Below are 17,027 nucleotides of genomic sequence, written 5' to 3' on the forward strand. Positions count from 1 at the left end.
ATATGTTATATAATATATATATTTCTGAGTAGGGAAAGAGAAATATAAGCTCAACAAAAACATCATTTATTCTTCCTATGCTTTAAGGAATGCTTGTTTTCTAGACTATTCCATAATCAACCTCTGTCAATGTTTTCCTCAACTTTCATACATGACATTTATTCATAGTACAGCTGGTGTTTAAGTGAAACAATGCACGTCCATGCCCAAGTTAAGCATTCCATGACTACTATTTATTATTACACAAGGACAAAAGGGCACAAATTGCTGCCTTTCCCTTCCAAAGCAGAGAATCATTCCTGGTAAATGATAAATGAACTCCACGTTTCATTTGAGTAAATGATTGAAGTCCTTAGTCCCTTTCAAATGTCACCATTCCTGACCCGTTATCCAGTTTCCTTCTCTAGAAGACCCCACTGGCATTTGTCCATGCCCTGTATAAAGCACCAGCTCCCACCATCCTGAGTCAGTGTCATTTCTCTAGGGGAGCAGAGGCTCCCTTGGCTGTCTCCCTCCCACCTCCAATGCTGTGCATGCCACAGACCCTCAGTAAAAACCAAGGGGAAAGGGCTGGCCCTGCTAAGTCATTCTAAGAACCACCAGCCAGAGCCACAAAGCTCTGACCAGGACTTGCAAACACTCAGAGTCCCAGCCCCGCTAGTTTGATTTCATGAGGAAACAGTTTGTGAGTAATTTTTTTAAACTATAGATTTCTGTTACTTCAGCTAAGCTAAGCAAATAACTAAATTTCAACTCTTAACCATAAGCCAGAGATCCTTCATCCTCCTAATGTAAAATGATTTTTACTTCCTAGAAATAGAAAGCACCCTTGAGGGTAGGAACTGATGACAACATAGGATTGGGAGAAGGTGGCATGCAGTACTCATGTGACACTCAGACCAGGCTAGGCTGGTGTTGGTGTGGAGCTGCCTACAGGAACATTGTGTCAGCATTATCCTTGTGGACAACTGCCTAAGGACCCCTCCCTTCTCTACCCATTCCCCCAGGAGGATGTGCCCTGAGCTCTGGGAAGGAGGCATGTGTATAACTACTTTGCCTAGTTTCTTTAGTGACCCTGCAGGATCTAGAAGCCCCAGGATGAGGGAGTGAAGTGGAGTGGCATGTGGAATGCAGATGATGATGTCAGTCTAACGTGGCACCTGCACACCCGTGTTTAAAAGCCTCTAGGCTTCAGAAGTTTACACACACACACAAACACACACACACACACACACACACACACACACACACACACACACACCTCTAACTGTTCATTTCTAATTTGGTGCCAGGAACCCAAGCAAAGAGCCTCTGGGAAATGTTATATAATTAGTCTCATTTAACCAATGTGAACAGAGACTGGGGTCTGATATTGAATGATCCCTAGCACCAAGGACACTGAATGTCCCTTGGTTGGATTTCAGGATTTTATCCAAGCCTACACGTAACACAACAAGGGGCATTCATTAATTTTGTAGCAGCAGTTTGTTACGAGCTGAGAACAAGGGACAGAGAATTGCCTTTCACCATGGGGGTTGCGGACATCAGCTTTGGGAATCAGGCCTCAGAATGACAAATGTAGTCAGTGGGGGAAGGGCAAAGCCATTCAGAGGCAAAATTGCCTAGAAAGTAGAAAGATGTAAAGTCTCCAGCTTTGAAATGAGTTCTATTCTAAAGCCTCATTTGTGAGTCACTTATTTAGAATTCAGAACCCATTTCCAGAAAAGTCATGTCTGTTATAAATGATGATTGGGTTTTTAGGCTAGTCCACAAAAGCCTATTTAACTCATAATGTAGATGAAATACTATACATTTGCAATGAAAAGCAATAGAAAAAATCCTGTTGTGATACCAGTAATTAAATGAAAAAGAAAAACAAAAATGGAAAATAAATACCTTTCTTTCATTTCTTTTGAATGCTAGAGCCCTAAGATGGAGGGGGTGGCTGGCCTGGGGCTCTGAGGATGAGGAGGGTTCCTCACATCATGAGGTGATGGGTAGAGATGAGCAGCTCCACTCAAGGTGGATGGAGGACACAGCAGAGCAATCCTTTGGAAGAAGAGAAGGAAAGGGACTTCCTCCCGAGGAAAAGACCATGAACTACGCAGCACAGCAGCCTGGTTCCACCTCTACCTCATCTAGCTTTGGTGTAGATGCTGGTCCTCCTGAGTCTGTGACTTCCCCAGCAACCTCGACTGACTACTTCAGATGACTGCCTGCAGGGGAGATATGGTGCATGGCCCAGTACCCATCCATGGAAGGACTTGCTGCTCAGGTTCTGTAAGGGCTGCCAGCCATCAGCAATGAGCCCATTTGGGGACTACACAGACACAGAGAGCTACATACCCACTTCCATGGCCATCATCCTAGAAGGGACAATGTGGGAGGCATAACTCAGGAAACTTTGAAGGGCCATTCTTGGACCAGAGCCCTCCCAGGTGTGTTCCTACCCCTGCATCCCAGCCTGGCCTCTTCTCCCTTTGTGAATGCTGCTTCCTCCCCTCCCCTGTTATGGAGTGGACATGGAGGCCGCTTCCCAGGGAACCCAGCCTGTGGCAGCCTGGCCTAGATTAAGCACAGGTAAGTGAGACCGTCTCCCTTCTGATCTCCTTACCTGCACAGGGTCTAGGTCAGCTGAAAAGTCTAGCAACACCCCCAGGTAGCACTGAGTTTGGAGCTACTGGGAGCTCAAGGGCAGAATGACAAGCAAGGATCTGGAGAACTCAAAGAAATGTGCCCTCCTAACCCCCTGTTTTAGTTACTTTCTTGTCACTGAGACACAATACCCAACACCCACAACTTAAAAGAGGAAAGGTTTATTTTGGCTCAGTATGTAGAGGTTTCAGTCCATAGGCAGGGAAGCAGCTCATAGCAGGGTGGTGGGAAGCAGAGAGAGATCAAGGGAGGAGGGAGGGAGATTCACCCTTCCAGGCCATGGCCACATTGACTACTCCCCTGACCGGGCTCCACCTTCCGACATCACACGTAGCTATCAACTCAACAGTAAACCAATCCACACCCCCATGACCTAGTCACCTCCCCAAAGTCCCACCTATCAGTGCATGAGGCTTTGAGGAGCATGTAGGTATAAACTGTTTAACACTTGCTGAAATGGCCAGGTATGCAGATAACCTACAAGGTTGTGCTTTAAGGTGTTACGAATCACACAGGCTCCCGGCCCCACCCCTAGAGATTCTGACTCAGTCTATCTGGGCTAGTGCCTGAGAATTTGCATTCTTAATAAGTTTCATGATGTGGCCGCTGGGTTATGGACTACATTTAAATAGCATTGGTCTCTACTTGGTAAGACCATTAGCATAACAATTTAGAACTTGGCTTTTCCTGCCACACTATCCCAGTTCCCAGCCACTTGCCCTCTCCCTCCCATAGTTCTACCCATATTTAGAACCCCCACCCCCACCCAGGACCAATTCTGATTGCAGTTTGGGCCTCCTGCCGTGTCAGCACTTCTGTCCTGTGTACCCCATAACCGGCTTCTCAGCCACGGTTCCCTTTCTCTTACTCTACCTCCCTGATACCCCAGACTGCTCAGATTTCTGGCTTTACTTCCTCTGCCAACCCTTCTCCCTGGGAAATGAATCCTGCAGTCCTGAGCGCCCAAGTAGCACCCACTGTCCACATACCTGCTAACCCACTGCTGGATGCCAGTTGTCTGCCTTCCCAGATGTCTGTGTTTGCCTAATCCAGATTCCCTCTCACTGAGTTTTCTTTGCTAGAAACCTCAAGTCCTAGTACCATCCCTTCTCATTATGGCAGTGCACCTGGATACTGAGCTCTGGTTGTCTTTACTGTTAGAAAGACCCACCTACCATAGTTTACTTTTCAGCACTAGAGATGGACAGATCTCCTAGAGGGCAGAGGCGAGGCAGATCCTAGCCCTCCCCACTTTTTCCTTACTGTAACCACCAGGCCATATCTCTGTGATATGTTAGTTTTGTATTACATTCCACTTTTATCTCCCCCCACAGTGAATTCTTGCTGATCTGATTATGGAAGTTGGAACTCACAGTGTGTACAAGTCGGCAATATTAGCCTTCACTCTCTGGGCAGTCAATAAACATTAAGCAACAACCAGTTTGATCCCTTGCCTGGTTGACACCTAGAAATACTGTATATCATCCAATTTGGGAAGCAGAATATCTTAACATCCCCTCCAGCACCTAACATGGGGTTCTCGGAACAGTCATTCTATGAATACTGAATGACTCAGTGAACAAACAGATGAAAGAGGCCATTGAGGTTGTGCCCAGTTCTCCTTGGTGGCACCCAAATCAGCATGTTCAACCAGAAGAAAACAACCTCTGATCTGCAGAAGCTGAGAGAATGCCTTCAGGCCAGGCTTCCAACTAATTCCCAGCACAAAATCGGACCTACACATTCAGATGAATTGTAGCTTGAAGACTGCAATTACACCAGCACAGGAGTACTCAGATTTTTTTTCTGTAGGTGGATGTCTTTAATACTAAAGGTTATATTGTGCTCCACCCCTGTTCCAGAACTCCTCCTTTCCCTAGGCCTTGGCCATCTCAAAAATAAATTCTCCCTCCTCATTTTCATCAATGGCCCCTAGGCCAGGCCAGCTATCTGAGCAGGTGCCATCAATAGTTGCATGTATAAAGTATCTCCATCTATCTGAATCATCTCCCCATCATTTCTTTGGGTGGGTCTCCTGAAAAGTTAAAAAATAATATCCAGGGTAGGTACCTAAGAGGTTCATCAAATTAGTGAACCTGTTCTCCAGGAGAAGGCTGAGGGAGGGGACAAAGCAGAGGTGAATTTCGGCAGGCAGAAAAGCTGCACAGGGGAGGAAATGTCCCCACGTGAGTTAACTGCTGCAAGGGCAAGTCTGGGTATATATCCCATTAAGGGGTCTGTGTTCTCGGCCTGGCTTGCTGCAGTAACACCACAGGAGCTCTGGGAGGATAAGTGCAGAGCAGCCTGTGGGCTGCAGGCTGTGGTGTCCCAAAAGGTTTACAATGTTCCTGCAGGAGTTGGGCCAGGGAGACATGGAATGGTTTGCAAAGAGCAAAGACTGTTACTGGGCAACATATGGTGATGCTATGTTGGCTGAGTTGGGATGTTACCAAGCTTTCTAAATTCTGGGGATGGTTTCCTGCTACTGATAACCTTCATGGATGCCAGTCTTGCAAAAAAGAGGCAGCTGCCAACATTAGCCAAAAACAGAAAAAAAATATCTGGAGGGTAGAAGTTCAGACCTGGATTCTGAGTTCTCTAAAGGCTCCCCTGAGGTTGAAGTGGGCTCTTCAATCAGCCCCTTTCTTCCTGTCCTGGTTACCTTATCTGCAAAGGAGCTGCAACAATGCAGACTGGGCTCCTGAAGGAAACACCAGATCACCTCTGAGCACCTCTGAATACATGTGATGTGAACAAAGATGTGGATGGCGTTGTACTCACTGGTAGTTCCATCCCAAGCCCTTTGGTCTACAACATTCACCTGATCATAGGGACCTGAAGTCCAGGCTGATCAGGGTTGAGTGGGAAGAAAGCCCAGAGATAAGCCAGTTACAGAGGAGAAGGTTGAGCTAGGAACTCTCAGGTTAGTCCCCTGGAAAAGGGAGGGCAGGTGCTGTCGGGCAAAGAACCAACAGAAGTCCAAGGCCAGAAGGTTGATGCTGGTGCAAAGAGGGACAAGGAACAAGCTGAGGTCCAATAAGTAGGCAGGACTTGGGGTGTCTGGAGGGAGTCTAAACAGCACTAGAGAGATGGGGTTCCATGCAGGACCCTCTAATTCTAGAAAGCAAAAGTATGAGGAAGTAGGCATAGGAGTAGCCAGATGAGGGAGACCAGGTAGGATGAAGTACGAGTTCTGTACCATGACCCAAACTAGAGTGGCAGGATTCATGAGGCATCTAATCAGATACAAGGGGGTGGGATCTGTCCCCAGGACTGAGCAAACCTGCAGGCTAGAATCAAAGAGAAGAGCTTCTGGGAGCTGCAAAGACTTTCAGGCATCTACAGCAGGCCAGACATCCTGGGCTGCTTTTCCCTCTTCGGGTCCACCAAAATGCTCTTGCTCATCCACACGTCTGTCTCCATCTCCATCTTTCGCACTCCTCACTTCACCACCTCTCTTCTAGCCAGCCTTGACTTTCCCTGCAGTCCCTGTGCCCAGCTTCAGGGCGGCTTCTCAGCACACGTGTCCTCTGCCCTGGTGGTAACATGAGCACTGGGTGCGGCAGAGGTGTGGGCACCACATGCTGTGGACAGAGGCAGCTGCTCCAGGGTGCCTCAACAGGTGCCTTTCCAGAAATCACCATCCAAGCCAAGGTGGGAACCTTGAACAAGCCTCTGTTGGATGTGGTCAGGGAAGGGAAGTCAGGAGAGGAAAGCATCTCTGTCTTCCTCCCACCAGCTGGAAGGGTGCCACTTGCCCATCCAATCTAATTAGTTAAACCCTCAGTCTTGACAGATAGAGGCTTAAAAAAAAAAAACTCTAGCTTCCTTGGTTCATAGTCTCTCAAAGGATAACAGAAGATCTGATCATAGCAAAGTAGAGCCTCAGCCCTGTGATTCTCACATCCAGCAGTAAGCAACTGTGCACTCAAATCTCCATCCTGTCCAGGCCAAGTGGAAGGAGAAATTGGAGCTCACAGTCACAGTGCCATTGAGTCACAGGGATCCAGCTGGGATGGCTGAGTCCATGATGGCTCAGTCCCACTGAGTCCCTGCCGAGCAGATCAGGAGATGCCCTTTGCATGCCTTCCTGCAGGTATCTGCCCACAGCTTCAGGCAGGCTCTATTACCATGGTTCTTCCAGCCCACCTTGGCTGCTTGGTCCCAGTCACTGGCCACCCAGCCTCTTCCACCCATCTGTCCTTGCCCTGCAATGAGCAAGTGTCCAGGCTGCAGGCCACCGGATACTGTGCCAGAAGGGACAAAGGCAAAGGCATTCAGGATGGTCTCAGGGCTCTTGGGCATCGCTTGAGGACACACAATTCTCCAAATGAGTGCGGCTACCTCAGTCCGAAATACACATTGTGAAAAGTCTGTGAGGACATGTTGTAGTCAGAGGAGGGAACAGTGCCACCGAAAGTGCCCCTGCAATGCCAGCCAGCTTCCCTGGCCATTCCAGCCACTTGTCATCAGCTTCTGTCACATGCAAAGCATTCAAGTAGAAAACCCATCCAAATGCAAGGATGCATGTCCCTCCTCACTTGCCTGTGACACTCTCTTGGCCTCCTCCAGCCCTGGAGAGGGCAGGAGTTGCTGGGTGAAGAGCCCACGGAGGCACCTGTCCCACCCTGCCACTCACATGCAGCAATGGGTGGGAAAGCAGTGGTAGACAGCCAGGCCTGGGTGGACTGGGGACATAGATGCTGCCTAGGCAGGGCTTCTGCTTTCTTCTAGGGTTGGAAGAAGAAACAGGTACCTACCATGCCTCTCCAGCAACTGCCACCCACGTCAGTGTCAAAACTTTGTCCCCAACTCATCAAGAGAACACAGCACTTGAACTTCAGACACAAAGGCCAAGCCTCTACTCCCCACCCCACACACATACATGCACAGGTTTGATCCTCCAGCCACTACTGCCGCTGAAGCTTAACTCTTTATATTTGGATCTGCAAGCCTCGGTGATTTCACCTGGCTACAAGGTGCATGGAATCACAGATCTGCAAGTAAGCTTCCCATTGGTGGCCTTAACTTTCCAAAAACATAGTTTTAAACCAAACTGTGCTTCTTCCTATTTGAAAACATCTTCCCCACCACAATGGTTGATGATCATGCAAATTCCTGATGAAAAGAATATAACATGCAAATTCCTGATGAAAAGAATATAACCCAAAGTTAATCAAAATCCAAATACTTGCCAGAAGTTGTTTCACAAAAGACAAACTCAAATTGCTTTCCTTGGGCAAAAATTAATCTACTGAGAAAAGTAAGATATTATGGTCAAACTATAAAATGATAACTAACCTAATAGCAAATGAATTTATTCATTTGATCTCAGAGTACTAAAGAGTGCAGAACTCACAAAACAAGCAAAGAAATCCGATGCAGGGTTTTTTTTTTTTCAATGCTGTTCATCTTTAATTGCTGCCACTTTTAAGTCAAAGGGTGTTTCTGTGCCCACTTCCTACCTAATGTCATCAACACTTGACCTTTGAAAATTAATGTGGACCTTCCCTATCATGCCAGCCTTCCCAATCATACTTAGTACCAGCTTCAGTTGTGACAGATGTTCACCTGCCCTCTGGCTCATAATAGCTGTCATGGAATTCAGACATGGCAAATGCTCTCTGCCAGTTTAATAGCCCATTAGACAACTTCGTGAAAGAGGCAACTGAATCCCTCACCAAATAGTAGCATCAATTTATCAAACACCATGTGCCAGAGATCTTTACGTGTATCAACCATGGGGATGGCTTTTTATCAGTTAAGAATAGACCTGTTAGCACCCCGATTCACAGCATAAGCCACACATTAAATTTTTCAGGAGCCAACAGCACTACAATTGGAGAATGAGCTCCCTAGAGACATACAAGGTTCAAAGAGCCCCCTTTGTCTTTGCTGATGCCGTGTCACATATTTCCAGGGATGCCTTATTGGGTGAGCTCCTTGCATTCCAGACATGTACAGGGTGTATAGCCAGGAGAGTACTACCAGGTTTCCCTTAAAGTGTGTCTGTGCACTTGACACTAAAATAGTTCTCCTTGTTGAAAATTCCACAAACCATCTTAATTGCTTGAAGCAATTCTCCTATATTGTAATTACCTCATTGCCTTGTAATTATTTGCTGTGAGATTGTCTCCACCCCCACCCTTCTCCACCCCCCAACTCAAGCTCCTTAAAAGAGCTCCCAGTGGCCTCCGTATCCACTATGTCTGGCATCTAGAGAAACCCGGTATCCTTGGTTAAAGTGTGTTCCTTTGGATTGAAACTGTGAGGTCAATAATTTATTTCTTCTTAGGTTCTGAGCCCTATTAGGAGCCCCATAATCTTTTAGAGTTAAGTAGCTAATCAACAGGACTTCTGTATCTTAAAAATCTCTTTTAGGTTCCTATTGAGTGACTCTACTAGACCAATATATTGCAGGAAATAAGCAATTGTCATTTATTTCTATATTTGGGTCTTTACATATCTAGCTCCATAAGGAAATTAATAACCCCAATTATTAGAGTCTCTGAGGCAAAACTAACATTAAAATTAAATAAGGATGTGGCATGCTTAGCTCAATGTCAGGCGCACTGCAATGCTCTTTAAGCGCTTTGTCCCAGTGTGCTGGTATCTACAGTAATGGCTACAGCTGGTGTCTGTAGTAAGGACTACAACTCGTAGGGGCATCAGTCTGGTTAATGCCAGCCCATCTGCTGGTACTTGCTCTATGATTGCAATCCAGAAGCACTGGGTAACAGTCATCTGGACACCCAAAGATTTTGCTGAGTCCAGTGAATGACAGTTCTGCTTTATTTAATTTTTCTTGTCTCTCACACCTCCCCATTCCCCACCCCATGCTATGGATGGTATATTAAAGTCAAACCAAAAAGTGAACCATACACACACAAACAAAACTAAGCAATAATAAATACATTTTGGCCCTAAAAGCTGTCTTCTTCAAATTCATCACTTAAGGGATTCCTAATATCAAGAAACAGTAAAAATCTCCTTTGTCTATGAATGTAAACTGAACCTTCACCTTGGGCTGTTGGCAGGGGGGGCATCTGACCAGTGCAAGAGAAGACACAGGGCGTTTACTCACAGGACAAATGGGTCAGCAAGAAGATCTGTGGCAGCAAAGAGGGGGAGCTCTTCTGTCACAGACAGGCAGCGGATCCCCACAGGGCAGAAAGTAAAAATAGACACTCGACTCTGCTTGCTCCTTAAGTCACCCTCTTATTGTAATTTACGTCCTAACAATCCACTGGCCTAGACATTCCCTAACCAATAGGTGCAACTATGGCTTCTGATCTGTGTTAAGCAATCCCAGGTGAGCCAAGGCCTGAAGCCCATCATTGGAGACTTGTGGAAGAGGCAAAATCCCCCACCTTGTGCCCCACCCAGGTGCAAATCCCCATAGTAATGCAGCCTGCAACCACCAACTCCTCCTGCCCTTCGTAAATAACAACTGGAGGCTCTAGCAGTTTGCCACAATAATATTCCTAGCAACTTGGAGACAGCTGGAGTTAAATCCCACAAGCAAGTTCAGTGAGGTAGATGAAACTTTAGATGCCTACCCAGAGAGTGCAATAAGATCATTATCTGACTGCCAGTGGTTTGGTTTTTGTTTGTTAGTTTGGTTTGAGTGTGGCTGTTTTTTGGGGTTGTTGTTGTTCAATGCAAGCCCTCCAGAGCTATAATTCAATCAAAAATAACTGAGGCAATTCTGACCCATTAATATTGGCAGATCCAGCACAATGTCCTGAGTCTGCCCACGATCCCAGAAGGGATCCCAAGCCCTCCAGAGGTGACATCACACACGGTCACAACCAGAGAGACAAAGAAGATGTACTTACGCAGGGCATGCCACTCGTCCTGACGGATGGTCTTTGTGATGTTGAACGTGAGGTTCCTGGGGATGGTTGCTGAGGAGTAGTGGTACTTGATGTACGTGCATCGCTCAATTTCTCCTGGAAAAGAGAGGGAACCAAATGTTAATGACATCACAGCCAGGTCTGGAGCAGTTCTGGGATCCATTTTTCCAACCTGGAGAAAGATTTATTTCATCCTGGGCCTGGTGACCCCTAGTTTATATAAGACTGTAACTTTGACTCAAAAAGAGGAAGAGAATAGAACCACATTCAAAGACCTTTGATTTCTTTTTATTTTTTTAAATCATCTCTGAGATCATATAGAGGTAGAAAGAGCCAAAGTTTAGGCTGTTAGAAGCTAACTCTTTAAAGGGTGGGGGTACCCATGTTTTTCTAACATTCTTAATAAAATCAACTTTCAAGTTGAAAGAAGTTTGGCATCAAAAAACATTAACAGTTTCCCCCTGGGACCAGCAGAACGTAAGCTTGGGCTTACTGGTATCATTTGCTCTTTTAGTAGAAATGTAACATTTCAGTCTTCTGCATAGGGAGCTGGGTTGGGGGAAATTTCTTCCCTTTTTCTCTCTCCGTTCCCCAATCCTCTCCAACCTTACCTCTGACCACAAAGTTCTCGAATCAATCTCTCTCTGTTTGAACTAGTCTCAGGCTTCTTGGAAAAAATTGTGGCCCCTTAAGTCAACACCTGGTCCAATGCATTACTATTAAACCAAGGCGTAGGGCAGAGATTCTCAAAGTGTGACCACAGAACAATCAGCTTTAACGTTCACAAGAAACTTCCTAGACATGCAACTTCTCAGGCCCAACCCCAGACTTCCTGAAGCCAAAAGCTCCAAGGTAAAGCCCAGCTGAGTTGTATTAAGCCTTCCAGGTGATTCTGTTGTGTGCTTAAGTTTGAGAACTGCTGCTTTAGAGAATCTAACACAATTCCAATGTATCAATTCACAACTCCACCATGTTTGTAAATTTCAAAAAAAAAGACCTAATCCAGAGTTCCTTCCTTGTTACATTTGGTCTCCTGCAGGCATTGCTATTGACAATTGCTTATATCTGGGGAATATTAAAATTCAATGGCAGGGCACTGTGAAGAATCAGGAAAGGAGCGATTTTTAAAGGTTAAAGGTTTTGAAATTTGGTTTTGCACCTGAATGGATTTTGATGGTAATCCATTTTGCACCCCACTGATTTTCAATTTATAACGGGTGGCACCTGATTGGACTGTTTGACACCCCCCCACCCACTGTCAGCAGGGAACCTGGCAATTGGTGGAGTGCAATAATTTAAATGGGGTGCCTTGTGAAACTGATGCCTTATAAATTATATCTGGACAACTGCCTAGTTTCCAGGTATTGGCGGACATTTCTCAAATGCGACAGACTCTATTCAAAGAGACAAAAGTCTCTTTAGAAAGTGGTATGCACTCTTTTCCTGTATCTTTAGCTTGTCAAACTCCGGGTGTCTGTCCTCTTAGCCCACAAAGCCCCTGCAGTCTCTCAGAGGCTCCCAGCTGCCCCCAAGCACACCTCCTCACTCACCTCCACCCCATCATCCTGCTTCCTTGACTTGCTGAACTTCTTGAAAAGTTATCTACCAGAGTTTCCACTTACTCAAGCCCACCCCTCAAGCCTGCACACCTTAAATCCATCACGAATTCCATGAATAGCATCACTTCCAGGCTACAACAGCATCCCTAATGCCTCCTCCTCCTCCCTAATGGTGCCCCCCTTGCTGACATCAACTGGTCAGCAAATTCTGTCAGTACTACTCCAGAAATGTCCCTGGAGTCTGGTGTCTCCTCTCAGTCCCCACTTGTCCACGGTAACTGTCCTATACGGTGAGGTGCAGCATAACGATTTTTCAAAGCCAGGCTAAATATATGATGGCGGTCCCCTAAGATGGCCTACCCTGCTGAAGTCACAGCCATCTTCATCTGTGGAGGTACACGCTACCATGTCCACACAGTGACAAAATCACCTAACGATAGATTTCTCAGAGTGTGTCTCCATCATTGATACATGACTACAGTGACCTTTCTCAATAAACAACCACATTTAGTGGTAACTTACCAAATAGGAGAAACTTGCCAACTGCTTTATAAACCAGTGGTTCCCAACTTTACATGTCACGAAGCTCACAGAAAGGATATTTAGAACACACCCTGGAATAAATAGACAAGGAGGCCCCTGCCCCTACTCCCTGAAAGAACCAGCATTCCGAACATACCTGGAACCCATTCCTGGGGTCACACTTGTCTCACCACCCGGGAGACTCCATAAGGAATTGCTGTTATCACCATCCCTGTTTTAAAAATGAGAAAGTTCCACTTAAGAAGATTAAGTGACCTGCCTAAGGAAGTGACCACACCAGGATTAAAACCCAAGACTGTTCAACCAGAGCCTCCCTTTCCGGGGCCATCCTCTGCTCATAGGCCTGCACTGGACTTTGTACACGGAGGAGAACCCCCACACTCCTCAGGCATGAAGCCCCCAAGCTCCACTCCAGCTCCCCTTTGGCCCCAGCCCTCCCACCTGCCAAGCTGCTGCCCAGGGAACCTTCCCACCGTACCCTCAGTGGGCCACATCCTTTCATGACTGTCTCTAGGCTCCTCCCTGCCTGTCTCCCTGAGGACAACAATTGTTCCAAGAGGGAGCTCAATGGCAGCTCCCAGGAAAGCCTTCCTTGCATCTAGGAGGTGCCAGCAGCACCCAGCAGGAATGCTCACCTGGGCTTTTCCCTCCTCCCTTCCTGCTCCCCTGAGCCTCCTTCTTATTTACCCAATGCATCCAGGGGCTATGATTTATCTATTTACACACCTCGCTCTCCCACTAGATTATGAGCTTCTCAAGGACAGGGATGTTGTCTTATTCATTTATCTTTATCTCCCAGCTCCCAACACAACTAGGTAAGTACCTATACCAAGCACTCCAAAGGAAGGTGAGAATAATATGAGATGCCCTTGCTAAGACCATGGAGGCAAAGAAACCAATTATTTTTATTACATGCAAGGAAAATAACTGAGGCAAATAGAATAGAATCAGTGAAGGGACATGAGCACCGCCAAACTTAGCCTACAGCCGACATCTCTTCCCTGTCTGGACAATGTAAGGAGAGACAGTCAATCACAGTGAGGCAGAAGAAACCCCCATATGATCACAGAACAGGGTCTCACTGCACTGAACAAATGTAATCCAAGGGACAACCAGGTCAATGGTTTGGGGGGAAAGAGTGGGAGAGGGTAGAAAAGATATCAGAAAGCAAGAGTAGAAGGCTATAACAAGAATACTATCTGCAGTTGTCTTGGACAGGTACAGCTGGGCACTTCCTAAATACCTGGGTGCTGAAGTCCAGCTGCTATGGTCTTTGTCAAGCCTTGTACCTTGGTTAGGTGGAGGTCAGTACTGCCTCCGCCAAAAGGAGCTCCTTTATCTAATTTGCACAACAGTCCCGTATGACCTAGCCACCATCCTATAGGCAATCATTTTAAGATCAAACAAAACATTTTCTGGACCCAGCCTTGGAGCACACAACTGGATTTCACTGGTGATGGCCAGATTTGTACCTGTCACTGTGTCTGAGAAAAGTGCCTGATTCCTTAGCTAAGGCCAGGCTCTCTCTGCCTCGACACAAATTCAACAAGTTGTCATAGGCTCCCAGCAAGCTAGAGCCAGCTCCCTGAGCCCCTGCACCTGCAGCCCACCCAGCCAATGAGGAAAGAAGCCACTTGACCCTCAGCAAGAACAAGAAACCAGGGAACCGGCAATGGTGACATCCAGGAGACCTGCCCGGGGCAGCAGGAACAGCCCACTGGAGGCCCTCACAGTTTGCTTTGCATCAGGGATTGTAACATCCTGCCTTTGACAGCAATTAAATCTGAAAGATTCAAATATTGCCTAAGAAGAAAGGCAAAATATTTCTCCATGTGTCTGCAGGTCCTGTCAGTGTGCTGGGCTTTTGTAAATACAGGCACCATCTGGGCACCCGATACGTGTGCCCAGAACGTGGGCTTCCCAATGCAAACAGGTTTTCCTGCAACAATAGATGAGGAGGGGCCGCCTGGAACACAATAAGGAAGCCCATAGCCCTACCTGGAAAAGAGATCAAACCCACCTCCAGCATCACCTGCATCCCAACCCAGAGTCACAGCAGCTCCCTCAAGAAGCTGCAGCGTGGGTGGAACTGGTTTCCTGAGCTGGTGATCATCCTTCCTGTTGGTCAGGGACCTAGCAAAACACGTAAGTGGTGCCCAAACAGGTAACCAAGGAGAGTTCTTTAAAAGGATAATTTAACTCAATAACCTGATTGAAAAAGGGGCAAAGGACTTAAACAGACATTTATCCAATGAAAATATTTAAATGATCAACAGATATATGAAAAGATGTTCAACATCACTAATCATCAGGGAAATGCAAATCAAAATCACAATGAGGTATCATCTTACCCCTGTTAAGATGGGGGCTATCCAAAAGAGAAAGAGAGAGAGAGAGAGAGAGAGAGAGAGAGAGAGCGAGAGAGAGAGAGGACAGATAACAATGGTTGGTAAGGAGGCAGAAAAATTAAAACTCTTTTACATTTGGGTGGGCATATATGTTGGCTATACCACCATGGAACTCAGCATGGAGGCTCCTCAAAAAGTGAAAAATAGAATTACTAGAATTACCGTGTGACCCAGTAATCCTACCTCTAGGTATATATCAAAAAGAAATTAATATCTCAAAGAGATATCTGCACACCTATGTTTATTGCAGTGTTATTTACAATAGTCAAGATATGAGTGCCTATCAATGTATGACTGGATAAATAAAATGCAATGATTTTGGTAAATATAATGGAATATTACTCAGGTTTTTTTAAAAAAAAGGAGATGCTGCCATGCACAACTACCTGAAAGAATCAAATTCCATAATTCTACTTAGATGAGGATCTTAAACTCAGGAGCAGATAGTAGAATGGTGGTCAGCAGGGGCTGGGAGAGGTGGAAATGAGGAATTGTTCCACAGATAGAAGAGTTCAGTTATGCAAGATGAGGAAATTCTAGAGATCTACTGTACAACATTGTGCCTATAGGTAACAATCTTAATTGCTCACTCCAAAATATGATAAGAGGATAGTTCTGTTAAATGTTTTACCTCAATTTAAAGAAAGAAAGAGTAGAGGAGGACAATTTTCACAACTAAGCACAGGGTATAAAGAGAACAGAAGAGGATGGTGGAAGGCCCCTGGGGTAACAACAGAAAACGCTGGCATCGCCCTGAGCCCTCAGGGCAGAGGAAGAAGCCATCACCAGAAGCTGGAGAGGGTGGCCCTTTGAAGGGAGAGTCACAGCCAGCTTTCGATGAAGTGACAGGGAAGAAATACTCCAACTCTCACTGCACCTAACTTCCACTGTGGTACTAAATCCACCTGGAAGTTGGGAGACAGAGCAGCCCGCAGGAGCTCAGAGCAGGTGAAGCAGAGCCAGGCTGGGAGTGGCAGCCAGAGTCCCCCTCACTACTCTCTTCCTCTTCTCCTCTTGCACCTCCCTGGACTTCTGTGGCAAAAGACTCGAAGACTTCAAGACAGGGAACTTGAATGAGGAGAGATGTTTCCATTCCTTTTTTTCCACTGCAAGTCCTAGAAGACCCAAGGCATAAGTGTGGCAAAGTCCAGTACTAAATGTGGTCCCTGAACAAAATGAGTGCTTATTATTATCAATGGCTGCCCCATGACTGCTCTAAAGAGATAGGACACAGGAAGTCAGAAATAATGCTAGCAAGATGTTTATATTGGTGCTACAGGTGTAGATCTATATCTACAGAGAGCCTTTTATTTTTAAACCCAGGTCCTTAGCATTGAGTCACATTACCAGCCCCCTTTTTGTTTTTTTTTAATTTCTTGAGACAAGGTCTCACTAAGTCACTGACTTGCTCAGGCTGGGCTTGAACTTGTGATTCCCCCAGCCCCAGTCTTCCAGAGTACTGAGATCACAAGGGTATGCTGCCACACAACAACCACAGGAGGCAATGATCATTCTAGAGCAAAAGCTCAAGAGATGCAGGGAAAAAATGAAGAAACAGAGACGGGGGTGTGTGGCACAGAAGTCAAGTGCACTGGAACTGAGTTCTGGTCTCACCCTACAGTACCAGCAGGATAAACAAAATGTAGTGATTTAGCGACTAACATTGAATGGTCTCCTAAGTCCTTGTCAAGGGAGGCTTCACTTGAGGGTAATAGAGACTAAGCAGGACCTTCTCAGGCAGAGTGGCTTTTGAGAAAGCACAGGGCCCAGACTCACCATCTAAAGCTATCTTCCCTACTCACGTGCTTCTGTCTCCCACTAGAGAGCTATAAAACACTGTTCTCTTAGATACTCACGGTTTTTTTCTTTTTATTGAGTTTATTGGTACATTCTTGGTATACAGTACAGTTACATTCATTACTGGGATGATGTACCTTTACATGACAGGTCTTTGTTCTCATTTCTTTCCCCTTGTCCCTGAAGATATTCACTTTTAAAGCTCTTTT

At 46.0% G+C, this 17,027-nt stretch overlaps 1 protein-coding gene across 1 annotated transcript in view; it reads right to left on the bottom strand.

The window, feature by feature from the left end:
• The window catches only part of Tmem178b (transmembrane protein 178B), a gene marked incomplete at its 3' end in the record, with an annotated part of 355,417 nt that overhangs the window by 226,120 nt on the left and 112,270 nt on the right, over positions 1 to 17,027 (bottom strand). Inside the window, exon 2 of the mRNA XM_033764496.1 lies at positions 10,494 to 10,607. Within this exon, the coding sequence (XP_033620387.1) occupies positions 10,494 to 10,607 (114 nt within the window). The remainder of the gene's footprint in view (positions 1 to 10,493; positions 10,608 to 17,027) is intronic.

This window comes from Fukomys damarensis, unplaced genomic scaffold (genome assembly GCF_012274545.1).
Source record: "Fukomys damarensis isolate Sample0158 unplaced genomic scaffold, DMR_v1.0_HiC HiC_scaffold_16, whole genome shotgun sequence".
NCBI lineage: Eukaryota > Metazoa > Chordata > Mammalia > Rodentia > Bathyergidae > Fukomys > Fukomys damarensis.